The sequence below is a fragment of the Balaenoptera physalus genome, assembly GCF_965194825.1.
Source record: "Balaenoptera physalus genome assembly, chromosome: 14".
Classification (NCBI taxonomy): Eukaryota; Metazoa; Chordata; class Mammalia; order Artiodactyla; family Balaenopteridae; genus Balaenoptera; species Balaenoptera physalus.
The window spans coordinates 60,549,991-60,567,616 of record NC_138893.1 but is presented as its reverse complement, the minus strand read 5'-3'; the positions used below and the strand labels follow the sequence as shown (position 1 = coordinate 60,567,616).

Sequence of the window (17,626 nt, the reverse complement as noted above, 5' to 3'; positions counted from 1 at the left end):
TTCATATTATTGCACAAAAGTACTTTCAAGTATTTTTAACATGTTAATGTTTATATATCATGAAGTATGTCCTAATTGCACATTTTTAGCATTTGAAGAACTTGCTTAACAACTGACAGTTAACGTTACTTCTATAGTGTGGTTTTCTGTGAAAACTATTTTCCTCTCTCTTCAATTTTATTTAGCTTACACCTCCCCTATACAACGTTTCTAAGATGGAAGTTCCAACAGCAGTGTGGAGCGGTGGACAGGACCCTGTGGCTGATCTCAAAGATGTTGGGAATTTACTCCCTAAAATTACCAGGCTTATCTATTTCAAGTTGATTCCACACTACAATCATGTGGATTTTTACCTTGGGCAGGATGCACCCTATGAAGTTTACCAAGACCTAATTAGATTGATGGAGGAATATTTGCAAAATTAAATACACTTTCCTTTCTCTAAGGAAGCGGGTTTTTGTCATAAGAATGTGGCGTACAGACCCTAAGGTGACCCCTCCAATAATTTTCACCTTCCAGTGTCCATGAGTTTGTGTAATCCTCTCCCCTTGAGTGTGGGAGGGACCTGAGACTTGCTTCTAGACAAGAGAATTGGCAAAGGTGATGGGATGTCACCCACTGATTACATTCTATTATGTAAGAATCCATCTTAGCAAACTGGAGCAAGAGATTCTCCTTGTTGGCTTGATAAGGCAAACAGATATGTTGAGGAAATCCACATGGGAAGGAACTGTGTGTGACTTCTAGGATCTGCAGGTGGCTTCCAGCTGATAACATGCAAAAGATTGGGACTCTCAGTCATACACCTATGAGAAAATTAATTCTGCCTAAAACCTGGATGAGCTTGGAAGCCCGTTCTTTCCTAGTAAAGCCTCCAGTTGAGAAAGCAGCCTGTCTAACACCTGGATTGCAGCCTGGTGAGACCCTGAACAGAGGACCTAGCTATGCCATGCTTGGACTACTGACCCATGGAAAGTGAGATAATAAATATATGTTGTTTTTTGTTTTTTTTAAATTTATTTATTTATGGCTGTGTTGGGTCTTCGTTTCTGTGCGAGGTCTTTCTCTAGTTGTGGCAAGTGGGGGCCACTCTTCATCGCGGTGCATGGGCCTCTCACTATCGCGGCCTTTCTTGTTTCGGAGCACAGGCTCCAGATGCGCAGGCTCAGTAATTGTGGCTCACGGGCCTAGTTGCTCCGCAGCATGTGGGATCTTCCCAGACCAGGGCTCGAACCCGTGTCCCCTGCATTGGCAGGCAGATTCTCAACCACTGCGCCACCAGGGAAGCCCTATATGTTGTTTTAAACCACTAAATTTGTGGTAATTTGTTATGCACAATGGTAATAAACTACTACTATTATTATTAATAATAAATTATTATTAATATCGTTATCTTTATTATTATTGTATCTCTGGTTAGAAGCTTGAGAAACCCAGTTTCTTATTTCCATTATTTCCCTGTGTCTTATTTCTCTTGTCATGATGAACTTCCTTGAATATTTCTTGTTTTGCAGATCACTAATGCTCCATTCTCTCAGTGTTTGTCTGAGTCAATTTTGCATTTCTTTCTTTCTTCCTTTCTTCCTTCCTTTCTTTCTCTTTCTCCCTTTCTTTCTTTCTTTCTTTCTTTCTTTCTTTCTTTCTTTCTTTCTTTCTTTCTTTCTTCTTTCTTTCTTATTATTGTAGTAAGGACACAACGTGAGATTTACCCTCTTAATATATTTTTAAGTGTATTTTTAAGTGGGTCATCTACCCAGGGGTGCAGGCCTTGACTATACTGCATCTTCACCCCTCGTTCCTGTCTTGTTCCTTTTTTATATCTTTATTTGTGGAAGATATTTTCTGGTAGTTTTCAGGTCATTATCATTGATAGTTGTTCTATAAACAGTTGTATTTTGGTGTGCCCATGGGAGGAGTAGAACTCAGGGTCTTCCTACTCTGCTATCTGGGTCACTCCCCCCTACAACATTGTATTTCTTAATCAGGTAGGATTTTCTTGTTTTTATTCCTACATCTTAAAAATATTCTATCTTAATTTATAATTTATTTTCAGTAGGAGTCTCAAGGTACATCACCATCATTCTCACCAATCATATCAATTTAATATTTTTACTTTGATTTTGTATTTCATGTTCAGGAACCTGAACTAGAAGCTTCTAGAGGGGAGAACACTTTAACATGGGACCATTTTTCAGTTCCACTATAAGCCCACTTTGCACAGGACTTGGGGAGTCACAGTCTCCTGGGTGATAGAGTGTCTTTGTAATCCTTACCAGTTGTTAATATTAAAAAATTTACTCTGCACCTTTTGTGTGTTAGAGGCTGGAGATATCTGATGAAACAAGGAAAACATGGTTCTTACCCTTTTAATGTACATTGAGTTGAAAATATGCTGGGGAATTTCAACCCAACAGGGATGTAATAAAAATAACTAACATTATTTGGCACTGGTTAACTTGTTTAGCATTTATCAAAGGCAAGGCCAAAGCCATCTATTTCTGCCCACATCTCTGTGATACAGGTACCATGCTTATCTTATTTTAAGGAATACCACTGATGCTCAGAAGACTTAAATACTAGCTAAGGTCAAATATTTAAGAATTAGAATCAAATCTGGATCTTGAGCCCAGAGTTACCTGAATCCAAATTCTAGCTCTTGTTACTTCTTTGTTTGGTTCCCCCTAAAGATATAGATGAGGAAACCCAACGTAGATTGTCCTAATTGGACAAGGTCCTGCTTGTTAGAGAATTTCTGAGGCTCTGTACAGTGGGTAAGGCCAGAATTTAATACATTTTTAAAGTAAACAGTGACACAAAAGCAAAATCACCAGAGCAACAGAAAGGAGTGGTTGAACCAGAAACAGGGACAGGGGATGAGATGGGTAATGTCAGGACAGAAGAGGAATGTGGGTGAGTATGTGAAACAGGCTACCCAAGTTCTGAGTCAAAACCAGGTTGGCCCACAGCAAAGCCAGTTTTGGCAGCCTGGTTGGTATTTATCTGACAATCTGTTGATAGGTGTGTTGTTATAGCTTTTCCATAGTCACAACACTTTAAGGAGCAGAGTCACACACTTGACCCTACCCAATGTAATTCATATCAATGAAGCCCTGTCCTGCAACACTGAAGAATTACCCAACCCTCAGCATAACAATCCTCCTTTCTATATTTAGTAGAATCAGACATTTTGGAAGGTCACTATTCTTTGTAAGAAAAGGCCTTTCCTTTGTCTTCAGACCTGAGATTTCCTACATGAGGTTGAACATTTCACACTTTTTAAGTTCCATCTTCCAGATCTAGTCCTTTCAGCGTTGGTTCCAACCAATGCGTCCTGCACACCAATATGGTGTTAGATGGATACATTTGACTTAGTGAAATGAACTAGTTCTGTTAGCCTTTCCTCTCAAGGACATCAAGGATAATACCAATAGTGATAAAGATAATCATAACAAAAATCACTCTCATTTCTGAACCACTTCATGTTCTATTCAAAGTGCTTTCACAGCTATAATTACCTTCCTTTTTATTTTTGAGAGGTAACAAGGAATGGCTATGTATAAGTGCTCATGTCAGCATTAGCCATTGGAAGTTTCAGATCCAGTTCCACAACTGATTAGCCATGTGACCCTGAAAAAATCATTTATCACTGATTCCAGAAATTTCCTTTTCTACAAAATGGTGACACTATTTTCTGCCTACCCCATCTTCTGTCATGGAGACCAAAGATGTACATGAATCATATTTGCATAGCACAGCACATGGGCCTTGAAGTCACACTGTTTAAGTTTGGCTCCTAGCTCCATTATTATCTTTATATCCATAGACAAGTTAATTAATCACTCTAATCCAAATTTTCCTATCTGTGAAATGGAGATAATGTTAGTACCTTTATTATTGAGTTGTTATGAGATAATGCATTAAAAAGATTTAACATAATGCCAGTTACATAGAAAGAGGTTAATAAATATTTTTTATAAAATGCTATATAAAGATAACTGCTTAAAATTTTATTCATGAACAAATTCCCATACGGAAAAATAGAAACTTCATTTACATAGGAATTAATTATTCCAAGACATTAAATGACATATGCAAAGTCATATTTAATCGTAAGTCCTACTTTATTGCCCTCTTGAGATTTTGATATATTTATCTGAATAACATTAAAAATAGAAATCATCTCTACCTATTATTTTGAAACACTTAACATTTGCCAGGCATTATACTAAGTGCTTTCTATACATTATCTTGTTGGATTCTCATAATAGTCCTGAAGATGAACTCCATGTGGCTTCCATTTTACACGTAAGAGACTGAATCTTTGAAAAGTTAATAACTTCCTGAAGTGGTAGACCCACTTTTTTGGGGGGGAAATGACTCCAAAGCTGTATCACTATAGGGGCCAGTGCTGTTAATTAACATGATGCTATACTACTTCTCACAATGCAGTATTGCCAGAATATTAGTATTTGTTAATCAATTATTCTCCATTTATTCACACAATCAGTTAAATAACCTCTAATATATTATCCAATGCTGTGATCAAAAAATAGTTGTTGAATGGCTGGGAATGCCATCTTTGTCCTCCAGACACTTGATTGGGTCCTGTGGAAACTGGAATACTTTTAAGACATGTAATTAATATATATTTGGCTCAGACTCATTTCTCAAAATTTTCTTAGCATACATAATTAAAGGGGCTGTAGAAGTGAGGGGGAGGGTATTAAATAAGATCTGAGCCTTGACAGGGGAATGCTGGCTGGCAGGGCACCGAAAGGCTTCACAGGGAAGCACCTCTTCGGTGACTATGGCATGTCAGACTGGCCAGTCCCAACACCTGACCTTGTCAGTGTCCTAGAAATAAATTGCACTTACACATGCTGAGTCATATAACTGAAACTTACAGGAAGCTGCAAAGCATAAACCAAAGCATGTCTTTATAATTTACATTTAAAACTATAATTGTTAAAAGAACTATATCAATTTTTTTGGCCAAAATAGTGCATTCTTTCCCTTTAATAAAACGCGTAGGAAGTTCTAGTATAAAAATGCTACTTGTTTGTGCAAGGGAATAAAACACAGAGGAAGTATGTGGTTTAACAAAAATCATCACCTACACGATCATTCAAGTACACTGAGCCTTCTTCCATAAGGAAATAACAGTGTAAGCACTTTACACGAATTACCTTATTTAATCTTAACAATAGCTTTATAAAATGGTACCATTCTTATCCCTACTGTATAGATTAAGGAATTGAAGTTTGGAGATATTGGGCCACTTGCCCCAAAATATCAGTTCTCTAACTCTGGAATCTTGACTTTAGATACCAAGCTCTTAATCTTTATGCTATAATGTTGTGAGTATTTATTATGAAGTAACTAGGCATTCAGAACATGAAGAGTAATAAGGTAGACACTGTTCCTTCCCAAGTGGAACTTACAGACTAATGAAAAAGGCAGATATTCTACAGCTGCTTACTCACATAATTAAATCTTTAATTATAATTGTAATGAATCCACCAATAAGAAGTCCACTCTCATCAAGGTGGACAGGGAATTATTCTTTGAGGAAATGAAATTTTGGCTGAGATCTGTAAAATCTGCCAGATGGGACTACAGGCAGGGAACTAGCTCAGGTGGCAAGGAGCTAGGTTTACCAACGGAAACTAAAGAAGCACAGGGAGCCAGGTTGGAAATGGGACGAGATGAGTTTGAAGAGGTAGAGCATAGTTTTACACCCTCCTAGCCACTTACAGAATTTTGAATGTTAAGCCATTAAAGAATTTTAATCTCAAAAGTGCTTAAAACAGAATCGGATCTGTGATTTAAAATGATGACAATAGGTACAATATGGAGAATGAATGAGGTGGTTGTAGGGAATCTAGTTGGAAGGTTGCAGTGGTCCAGCTAGTGATGAAGATAGCTTGGGCTATTACATGGCTATTGAACTAACCATGAACAAATAGTTCAATATTGAGGAATCAGCGCTCTTTTGGGGACAATTTGTATTGATACCCATGGTCTCAAAGCAAAATCTCTCAAGTAAGCTGCTATGTTACTTATACACATATGTATCAGTTGCTTTTTATTCAATCAACACTCTCAGAAGCGTTAGATCCAGGAAGCTGTCAAACGTGTAAATGATTTTAAAAAATAACAATTATTTTGGTGACATTTTCTCTATTAGGAAATGTTAAATCATCAAAAAAAACCTTTTAAATAATAGTTTGGCGTTTGTTATTGGATAGAGTCAGTGTAACAAGCCATCCTTCCAGGTTTAGTGACTTCAAGAACAGTGGTGGATATCATGCTTTTGATAAAGGACTATAGCTAAATATTTGTGCATATGTCTTTTTGCTGGACAATAAGAACTCAGAGCTCATTTGGGGAGCAGAGGTCAAGCACTTGAGAAGGTACGTTTGATGGTTCAAATAGTAGGAAGTTTGATAGGCAGATATTCAATTCAGGTCAATCTATGACACAAAGTTATATATTTGGGATGAGTACTATATGAAACAATAACGAATGTGGTTGAAGAAACGTTTCAACAACAAAAAAGAAAAAGCAGCATAAGACTGAGAGCACACAGCTACACTCTCCAATACATGCCATTAGTCAGATGTGGCTATTTAGCACTTGAAATGTGGTTAATACTAATGGAGATGTGCTATCACTGTAACATAATATTCAGATTTCAAAGACTTAGTGCAAAAAAAAGAATGGAAAATCTCTCATTAATAATAATATTGATTACATGTTAAAATGATAATATTTTGGATCTATTGGTTTAAAAGAAATAAAAATAGAATTAAATTTTATTTATAAAATGAATTATAAATAAAAATTTGATTTCATCTGTTCTTTATGCTTTAAAAAATGTGGCTGTAAGAAATTTTAAATTGTATATGTAGTTCACATTACATTTCTATTGAACAGCACTGGTATAGAGAAAAGAGTAAAGGTAATTATCCCCAAAGAAATCTGGTTATTTGTAGAAAAATTTGAATAATTCTGAATTTATAAGATTTTTTTTAAATATATAGAGAAAATGAGAGAATATAGATTGTGTGAAAGATATCAGATTGTGCCATAGCAGTTACCAAGTTTAAGGATAATTTGGAGACTGAACAGCAGAAAAATTATTATTGAGTAATAATCTGTTATTGTATTCGTGTGCAATGCATTTTATGAATAATAGTGGATTTATTCCAGATTAGTACGAAACAAGATTGCTCACTGCTAGGAATTTACTGTAAAATTTATTATGTAACTCATATAAAATTTACTATATTTATATTAAATTACTATTAATTACTATATATTGATGTTAAGAAAAATGTCCTTTGAAACATAATTAAAAGGAAAGAGACCTAGTAGAATTTGCAGCCAAGCTGGTAGTGTCTCAAAGTAAAACATCTGACATGAAGTAAATACTCAATAAATAATTAAGAATTCACTATTACTGCTAATAATAACTTTATCATATTCCTCAGTAACTAAGCAACATTCTCTGGATGCCTAGATTTATCCACTAATTCATTTATTTACTCAGCAAATTTTTGATGTTGATGGTGATTAGGAAAAGGATGAAACACAGATACTATGATATTAAAAGCCATCTACCCATTTTTCAGTAGTGCTGGGGAGATTTGAGGTGATTTTACTGTAATTTAACCAAATAAAAATTCAGGAAAGAAACAGGAGCATATATCAAAATAGCCAGTGTTACCTTTTTACATATTCTAATCATCATTTATTTACTTACATAAATTGATGAAACTATTAATATATCTAAAACTAGATTCAATTGGAATTTTCGGTAAGCATTCTGTGTGTGTTTAAAAAGAAAATCTCCATTTGAATATACCTCCTACAGGAATTCAAATACAAAATGAGCTGTAGAGCATACCATACATAAACTCTGCACATTAAGTAAGCAGTTAAGCAGTTAAACCTACCTGGAGGAATGGAGGGTATAAATTTCCTTCTATTCAGTTGTATGACCCTTCCTCTTCATTCTCACAAGCTTTGATCTTTGCCACCAATTAAGTTCTGATCCTGCCCCTCCAGGACCTGGATGTCCTTAAAGACAACCTCCTGAACTTTTGGCTTTTGGTATTAACTTCTCCTTAAATGTAAGTGATATTTCCTTTGAGCCTTTTGGATTGTGACGGGTGTACATTGGATTATCTTATTACGGCCTCTTTTCAAAAACCTTAATATTTCAGTCATTTATGACAGATAGAACTTTGTATTTGTCATTTCTCTCTGTGCCTCTTTGTCATAGCCATACTGTGTTTGAAGGTGGGTGTAATAAAGTGGAGCTGAAATGGGGATTCATTGACACCAACCCTGAAGAGAACATGTTCCACTCTAGTAGGTAATCTGAAAAACAAACATCATTTCTTATAGATATCATAAACACTGCCAACCTTGCTTTATGAGGAAACAAAATTTTTAAATGTAATTTAAAGTGCCTTTTCTAAAGCCAAAGTGTGCTAATCTATCATTTAACACACACATACACACACACACACATACCACTTATGGCTTTCTTGAGTCCTGTTGGAATTTTAGGATGCATAGTGGATTAGATAAATTATCTAGTGGGCAAGTGACAAGTTCCATGTTCCTGTTCATGCAAGGTATTTTACTCAGGGCAAAATCTGTCTCAAAAGTGTGAGACGTTAAATTATTTCTTTTCCAAAATTCTCCTTAGTTTCTATTTTGTTGGTTATAGCCTAATCTTTTTAACTTTACATTGTTTTCAAGGGGAAATTATGCCCCTTTTGATACAAAGTCATGTGTTAAGGAAAAGCAGTCTTTGGGGAGAAAGAAGCAAACTAGTAAACAAAAAAATGAGACATTGTAATAGCAAATGTATTTTGAATTAGAACATTGGAAAGAAAATAACAATCATTTTCATAAATAAGACACCAAGTTCAAAGATCTATGTTCAACGGTCTATTTTCAGCCATCTTGATAATGGACTGGGTAGCCACCATTAACAATTGGTGATATGATCCTTGGGTCAAGATAGCAGAAAAGCCACAGGCCTTCTGAAAGGTTGTCCCTTAATCTACATTTTGCCCAAGATCCCTTTCCAGTTCTAATATCATCTAGTTTTATGAAAAAGAAAAAAAAGCAGGGAAAATTTGACCCTCTAGAGAATAGGAGTCATCATTTTACATTTCACAGCGTGAAGGAAGAAGTTTCAATGTCTTTTGTTTTAATTCATTTCAACATATTGAATACTTATTCAAATAGCTAGGTTACATAAGAAGAATGACGAAAGCATTTGGAAAAGACTAGCTTCATTTATTTGAGACAACTTTGTGTCTGTACAAGAAAACAGATAGAAAGAATTCTCCAGATTATTTAGATAAACCTCAAAGTTGAGTAAGAATATGGGAAGGCAATGGTGTAGAAATTCTTCTGAGTTTTAAGCTAGTCTACAATCCATAAAGCCCTGAGAAGTTTAACTATAGTCATTCTATTTCCACATAAAGTCATGACAACAAAGCAACTTTAATAATCTTAACATTGTGCTTCCTAGAACTCTCCGAAGGGTCCACTGAAATTTTCTTAGAAGGGATTGTTTTTAAAGTCCTCACCCATGAGTGGATCCAGGCAAGTCCACACCCCTCTGCCATTGACACATACCTTTGCCCATTGTCATTCAGGGCAAAGCATGGTTCGTCTTTCACCAAAAAGACTGAATGAGTATGGACTGGTACATAAGCTTTCCACCTATTCCAGCAAGCTGAGTTCTTCCTTTCTCTCCATATTTGTTTAATTGGCTCAAGTGGAACCGATCTTAGGATTTGGACAAATATGAATGTTTGTTTTTGAAAGGATTTGGGGATGAGTCCAAACTAATAGAACTGAAACTTCTTCATGCTGGGTAGCAACTGACCCTTCTTCCCACTGGGAGATGAAAGAGATTCAGTTACTGCTTGGGCTTTACCGGCATAAAAAGTGAAGTAGAAAATGGGGGCACTTCTGCCTTCATTATCCAGTCTTTCTGGTGGAGCTTATGTTGCAGCAAAAAATAGAAATGAAGTTTTCCCTCTCCTGAGAACAAGGAAAATAAAGGCAACAGTGAACAGGCTAGAGAAGAAACATAAACTGGCCTGAGTTAATCAATCCTAGTTTTAACTGTTACTAATCTGTAGTGTCTGTAGTTAGATTTGTCCTTCACAAAGCTAACCTGTCACCTCTAATCCTGTGTAATTTAGGCAATTTACATTCTGCACCTGGTATTTGCTCCCCCTGTAATCTCTTGTAGCAAATCACCCCTTGTAGCTGTTTGCATTTCAGAAAGGAGGTCGCAGACCGTTAACCCAGAGACTACCAGACCCAATTACTAGGTTGCCCGACTCCAGCAGTGACTGTTTTGAAATAATGCAAGAAGAAGAAGAATGCAAGACGTTCACCATTTTGATGCTTATCACTCACTTCGGACTGCGAACTTCCCTATAAGAATCCCTGTAATTCTGCAGGAAAGGAGGGCACAGTTCTTGAGGTGCTAGCCTACTGGGTCTTCCCTTTGCCTGGCAAGGAAAATAAAAAGCCTCTCTATTTCTTATCCTCCAAATCTCTGTCTCCATATTTCTATTCGGCATCAGTGCACAGGGAGCCAAAATTTGTTGGCAACACTTAGAGCTAAAATGTCTTCATTCTCCTCAGGTCTCTATGCCAAAGTTAACAGCAGGTTGAATCCCTTTGGCCTAAGGATTTTGTTTCCTCTGCTAGTTCCAAACCCTTTCTGGCCTCAAAAGTGAGTCAGGCTGGCCTCAACTTCTCAACGGAGTTATAATCAATCACTTTCCTGCACATTACATGGTTGACATCAGTAGGTTCACAAACATTGCTTCAGTTAACTCCCATAATGAACTCTGGTGTTGAGAAGGTAGATATTGTTAACTCTGATTTTGTCTTAGGATCCTGAGTACATACTTCCACTTTTGACACCTTGTTTTGAAAATGTGTCTGAACCCTCCCAACGGTGACAGACACTCTGTGGAAACGTGGAGGATTCAGTCAAACTGGTTATTTGTCCCTAGGCATGTGTCACTGTGCAGGGTTTCTTCATTTCCATGGGCTTCCTGTCTCTCATTTCTCTAGTTTCTAACTTCAGTCATATCTCATTCTTCATTTTGTCACATGCAAAATTTCAGAAGTTCTTCATCACTGAGAGTCCTCAGGAACAAGGGAAGCTCACCTAACTAGGTAAGATCAAGATTTATCACAATCGGGAGACAGGTTGGGAGTGGTAGCCAGGTGTAAGGGCTCTGTGCTGAGGCTGCCTTTGTTCCTGTCCTAGTTCTGTCACCTCTCTGTTCTGTAACCTTGGGCAGATCTTTCATCTCTCTAAGCCTCTGTTAATTTCATTGACAAAACGAGAATGATAACAGTAGCTGCTTTATGGCATTTCTCTGAGGTTTAAATAACACGATGTGAAGCATTTAGAACAGTGTCTGACACAAGCTAAGCCCTCAATAGATATTAGTTATTAGTTTCTAAATGTTTTTAATTATATAACATTTACAGAAGTAAAATCGTCTTCATCCAGATAGCAAATCTATGGAAAGCTATTTCACTTCAAAAGTAAATTCTGAATTTCTAGAAGTCTGTCATTAATTTGTTACAGTAAAGCCTCTCTGATGTTATTCTCTTGTTCGTTCTTAGATTTTAAAAAAATAGTGAAAGCTCACACTGGGCTTAGTGCTTTGTGTGTCACTTAATCCTCCCTACAGCCCTATAAGGTAGGTTACATTGTTATCTTAATGCTACCAGCGAGAAAACCAGGAGACAAAGCTACGGAATAACTTGCCCAAGGTCAGAAATCTTGTTCATGGTGGGGCTGGACTTCAAACTCAGGCCATTGGACTGCACCTCCACTATGATGAGTAATCTGCATTGCGATTATGGTCAGGCTGGTTTGAGGAGACATGATTTTAAGCCGTGCCAAGGAAGAGACACTGCACATTTAAATGTGCAAAATTTGCCTTTGGGCGTCCACAAGAAAAATAATCACATCCCTTAAAACTGATCATAAGTCTGTTTGTTTGACGCTTCGTTGTTCGTTGCTCTTGTTGTTTTGGTGGGTTGCTGGATGAGACTAGAGGATAACTCCACTTGTAGCTTTGCCATGGTATGGAAACTTGTCCTCTGAATCTTTATGTGTTCTGGCAACTCACAGGTGAGCAAAGATTTAAATTAATTGAAAACCTTGGATTAAAATAAAACAAAAAATAAGCCTTCATACTAGATTGAATTCATTTCATTTCTGGAAGTGGACTATGTCAGGGCAATTTCTATGTGAAAAAAATAGATTAATAGTGCTCGGAGTTAGCTCACTGTATTTACTCCCTTCCACACTGTCTCAGCTTTCTCAGGATGTTAGTCAAGTTTTCATTAGGGGAATATTTTAATTTAGTTAATCAACTTTGACACATAACATTAATCTGTGGTTATTAAATGTTTTATGCCAGGCATTCGCATGATGTGGCTGTTTTTAACAACAACTTATTTGATTTGTGGAACTTTAAATGCTGGCAGATTCTTTAATTTGGAGAAAGAAGCAAATCCTGAAGTGTGGATGAATATTGTAAGTGATGGAAAATTCCAAATAAATTTTATAAATAAATAAAGCAGATTAATTGATTGTGAGATATTAAAGTTCCTGTATGGCAGAAAAATCTCTGATAAGAAAACATAAAACATGGGTGATTTTTAACATTTCTCCAAGAGTTAAGCTAGGTAGATCTTCTTTTTTGGCTGAATAAGTAATACTTTCTAGCAATATAAAGCAGAATTATATCTTTTATAGATAACTTCCTCTTTTGAATTTACATTTTTAAGAATATTAAGAATTTCTATTTTAAGCCCTCTGGATGACATATATGACTGCCCTCTACTGGACTATGGTTTTATTATCTTTAAACCAAGAGGGGTCTCAAAAGACAATTGACACATATATATGTATAACTTAATCATTTTGCCCCATACCTGAAACTAACACAACATTGTTAATCAACTATACTCCTATATAAAACAAAAAGTTAAAAAAAATGTGGTATATATATGCACACACACACACACACACACACAATGGAATTTTACTCAGCCATAAAAAAGAATAAAATAATGCCATTTGCAGCTACATTGATGGGCATAGAGATTATCATACTAAGTGAAGTAAGTCAGAAAGAGAAAGACAAATACCATATGATGTCACTTATATGTGGAATCTAAAATATGACACAAATGAACTTATCTACAAAACAGAAACAAACTCACAGATGTAGAGAACAGACTTGTGGTTGCTGGGGGTGGGGCAGTGGAGGGTTTGGGATTAGCAGATGCAAACTATTATATATAGTATGGATAAACAACAAGGTTCTATTGTCTAGCACAGGGAACTATATTCAGTATCCTGTAATCAACCATAATGGAAAAGAATATGAAAAAGAATATATATAATACATATATGTGTGTGTATATATATATATATATATATATATATATATATATATATATATAAAAAACTGAATTACTTTGCTATACACCAGAAACTAACACAACTTTGTAAATCAACTATACTTCAATCAAATATATGTATGTATACTTTAAAAAAAAAAAAGACAAATGACTTGAGAATATAGTTTTGTCAGAAGAGTGGGTCAATGCTAGATATTATCTCCAACCTCCCGAAAAACTTACTACTAGCAGACATTTTCTAATAGTTTACTTTTTTTTCTATCAAGACTTTATGTAGTAAATTAATTTTACAGTTACCTGGGGCTACAGATTTCAGACAATTTACCCCAAAAAGCACACACTAGTTGCTTTTTTCTAGTTCCTTTTGATAATCTTTAGAGAAGATGTTTAGCTAACGCTCATATTTTTACTGGGCAGAGTGAAATCATCACCTACAATGGCTACCCCAGTGAGGAGTACAAAGTCACCACTCAAGATGGGTACATACTCAGTGTCAACAGAATTCCCCATGGACGAAGAGACACTAGGAGCACAGGTAGAAGATGTGTCTCTCCTGAGAAGGAGAATTGCGTATGACTAAAGTTTATTGCTGGCTGTTCATTAAGACAATGACTGATTTATCAAAATTGGTTTGAATTTTGGATTAGTCTTTACATTGCTAACAGGGAGTCTCATTCTTTTCCAATTCTCTGAAGACAGGAAAGAACCTAAAATTACAAAGAGCAAGACTGATCTTCTTGACTGCCGCCAGGCTTTCTTCTTAGGGAGTAAATGCAGAGGTGGAGCCTACATTTTGTTAGCTCATTACTGATTTCTCATGTGGAAAATTGCTGTATTCCGAATAGTGGATTTCCTCACTGTCGGAAAGAGATTGGCTGGGTTGTATGAAGCTGGCTGTGGGGTATCCCAAAAGAGTCTCTCCTGCCCCCTCTAGAATCAACAGGCCTCCCTCTACAGGATAAAAAAAAAAAAAAACCCAATTAAATGACAGTGGCATTTCTGAAACTTTTTCCAGGAAGGAAAACTTTAACATTCATGTATGCTTTGACCTGAGGAACAGACAGTTTATGCAATGAAAGAGCATGGGGTTACTAAGGCTTCATTCTAGAATGTGGAACAAGCCATGCAAAAACAGATGAATTACACTCTTTAAAAGGGGAAATATAACTGCAAAGCCCCTGAGGAGGGAGAGAGAAGAGCAAGCAAAACATCTGCAAAGGCCCAGTGACCTTTATGTACCAAATCATTTACCATGAGATGATTCATGGTAAATGAGACCATTTACCATGAATCATCTCATCTCCCAGCCACATTCAGAGGCAGCTAAGATCATGTAGTTCAAGAATTCAAGAGTTTCACAATAAAAACTGGGAGTGGGACATGGGTAGGATTACTATCTAAAATATGAGATGCCCAGTTAAAGTTGAATTTCTGATAAACAGCAGATGAGTTTTTCGTGTAAATCCCACTTTATGATGTACTTATATGAAAAAGTTATTCATTGTTAATCTGAAATTCAAATTTAACAGGGTATCCTGGGTCGTTTTGTTTATCTTTGTTTTTGTTTTTGGTAAATCTTGCAATACTAGGCACAGCGAGGGGTGGGGTAGGGAGGTTCTATGAAACATAAAAGGAGAAAACTTTTACAAGAAAGACTACTTAAGGAGGGAGAATTTGGGGAAGATTTGGAGTTAAAAGACATTTATTAGGTGTATCTTTCTAAATGCTTTAAATGAATTAAATCAATTAAACCTCCCAGAAACCCTATGAAGTTGGCACTATTAATAGTTATCATTTTACAGATCATGAAACTGAGGTAAAACAGGTTATGTAATAGGCTCGAAGTCACACAAATGGCAAATGACAGAACCAGAATTCAAACCCAGAAAGCCTGACTCCAGAACCTGTGCTCTTAACTACTAAGTTCTAGAATCTTCCATCCTGGTTCTCTTCCTCAGAAACTTGAGAGTTCACAAGAGGGCGTTGAGTTGATTTTACTGCTATAGTTTTCAAATATTCTTCAGTGCGCAGAGGCTGGGGGTTTGACTGGAAGTTTGGTGAGGAACTGGTCATGGTCCATTTATGCTCACCTCCCCCTCCTCCTGGAAGAGGCATAAGACTCCATCAAACATGATCATCTTCATGTCTTTGTAAGTCAAACCCAGGAGATATGTAAAAGCGAATACATAGTGAATACTTGTAAAAGTGAATACATAGTGCAGAGCAGTTACAAGCACACGCTTTGGCATGAAACAGAACCAGGCTTGAGTCCTACCCATGTACCTTATTAGCTGAATGACCCCTTAGGAAAGTTACCTAACTACCTTAAGTCTCCACAAGTATAAAATGAGGATCCTCAAAGTAGGAGCTACTTTATAGAGTTATTGTAAGAATTTAATAAGCTCATGCATGTCAACCAATCAGCATAACACCAGGTACAAAGTATGTGCTCAAAAAACTTATGTGATTACAACACTCTACACTAATGACAAGGGGAAAAGTGAATGCTGTTTTTGGTTTTTGCTTTTCCCAGTGGGGGGTGTGTGTGTGTTTCTATCATGTTCCTGAGATGCTCTATTTATTATAAATTTCTCTCTCTTCCTTCCTCCCTCCTTCCAGGTGCCCGGCCAGTTGTATACTTGCAGCATGCTCTGTTTGCAGACAGTGCCTCCTGGCTTCAGAATTACGCCAATGGCAGCCTTGGATTCCTTCTAGCAGATGCAGGTTACGATGTATGGATGGGAAACAGTCGGGGCAACACTTGGTCAAGGAGACACAAAACACTCTCAGTGAATGAAGAGGAATTCTGGGCCTTTAGGTAAACTATATCTATGAAAGTTCATGAAGGCAATTTGAGACAAGTCCTTTAAATCTAATAGTGTGGGTGGTATTAACAATAATGTATGATACTTGGAGTCACACAGCTCCTTGTAATTTCTATTAACATCTCAAAGGAAATAAATAGCAAGAAGCTCTGATTTCCACTGATTCTCCAACAAGCGAATTATATCATTTCAACAGGGTCATTTTAACATACAATTCTATCCAATACTATACATTATAAGTATGTCCCAAGGGACAGCTTAGGAAATTCCTGTGACCAAAGTATGCACTCACTCAACCAATGTTTATTGAGTGCCTACTCTATGCACTGTTCTAGGCCCTGAGCATTCAAGAGTGAACAAAGTCTCTGCCCTCATGAAGCTTATGTTTATCCTAGTGATGCTATTACAAGTCTTTTCTCTTGGACAGCCAATCAGTTTTGCAAAGAAGATGTGTATCAGTACCATATTTTACCTACAGAAACTGTGGTTGAGAATGTATAGAATACCATTCTCAGGAAAGCTTTAACATGAGATCTTTAAAACTTTGTTAATAGGCAATAGAAAAGAATCTTTTGATATGCTGACTGCTTCTTTTAATGAAAGTGTTTTCTGCTGTCACCGAAGGACAGGCTGATGCCTGCGGTGGACATCCTTTCTCAGGCTTAAACTCCCTGTTGGTTTAAAGCCTGCTGCTAGAGCAAAACCATATTAATGAAATATTCAGTACCCACTGACAAGTTGGAAGGAAAGAAAGAATAGATGAAATTGTTAGGGTCAGACCTTTTGCCCCAGGGCAAGCATTGGGAAATATTTTGTGTGGTTGGTCCTTGGCTGGGAGCTTGGAGCTTATTTACTATAAGACATCACAGCCATTCTCTTATACTGGAGAGTACCAATCTATATTTCCTCTCATGTTCTTCTAATAAGCAGGCCCTTAGTTCCTGAGGTATCTAATTCTACTATATGTTATTTAGGCCTTTTTTGTTCTCTTGTATTAATGTTGGTTGAACTGGTACTATAGGATTTTGGTATATATTGAATATATCTCTATATGGACAGAAATATTAATAATAGCAACATCTGACTGAGTGTCTAATAGCAGCCAGAGTCATTCCTTTAATCCAACCCCTATAGCAGCCCTGCCATATAGCATTATCATGTTCATTTCACAGATAAGGAAACTTAAGCTCAGGGCATTTAAGTAACTTATGGAAAGTTACTCAGCTAGCACATGGTGGAATCATGATTTACAACCAGTTCTGTTTCCAAAGCTGGGTATTAAGTGGCCCTAAGAG

The 17,626-nt window shown here is 36.6% G+C and overlaps 2 protein-coding genes across 2 annotated transcripts in view; both read left to right on the top strand.

Annotated features, from left to right (window-relative positions):
- LIPK (lipase family member K) overlaps nt 1-7,030 on the top strand; it is a gene marked incomplete at its 5' end in the record, with an annotated part of 30,128 nt that extends 23,098 nt beyond the window's left edge. The window contains 1 exon segment of the mRNA XM_082423529.1: nt 186-7,030. Coding sequence (XP_082279655.1) covers nt 186-425 — 240 coding nt within the window. The 3' untranslated portion in view covers nt 426-7,030.
- Nucleotides 7,031-7,128: 98 nt separating this feature from the next.
- LIPM (lipase family member M) overlaps nt 7,129-17,626 on the top strand; it is a gene marked incomplete at its 3' end in the record, with an annotated part of 59,532 nt that continues 49,034 nt past the window's right edge. The window contains exons 1-3 of the mRNA XM_082423528.1: nt 7,129-12,613; nt 13,924-14,041; nt 16,126-16,324. Of these exons, the coding sequence (XP_082279654.1) occupies nt 12,491-12,613; nt 13,924-14,041; nt 16,126-16,324 (440 nt within the window). The 5' untranslated portion in view covers nt 7,129-12,490. The remainder of the gene's footprint in view (nt 12,614-13,923; nt 14,042-16,125; nt 16,325-17,626) is intronic.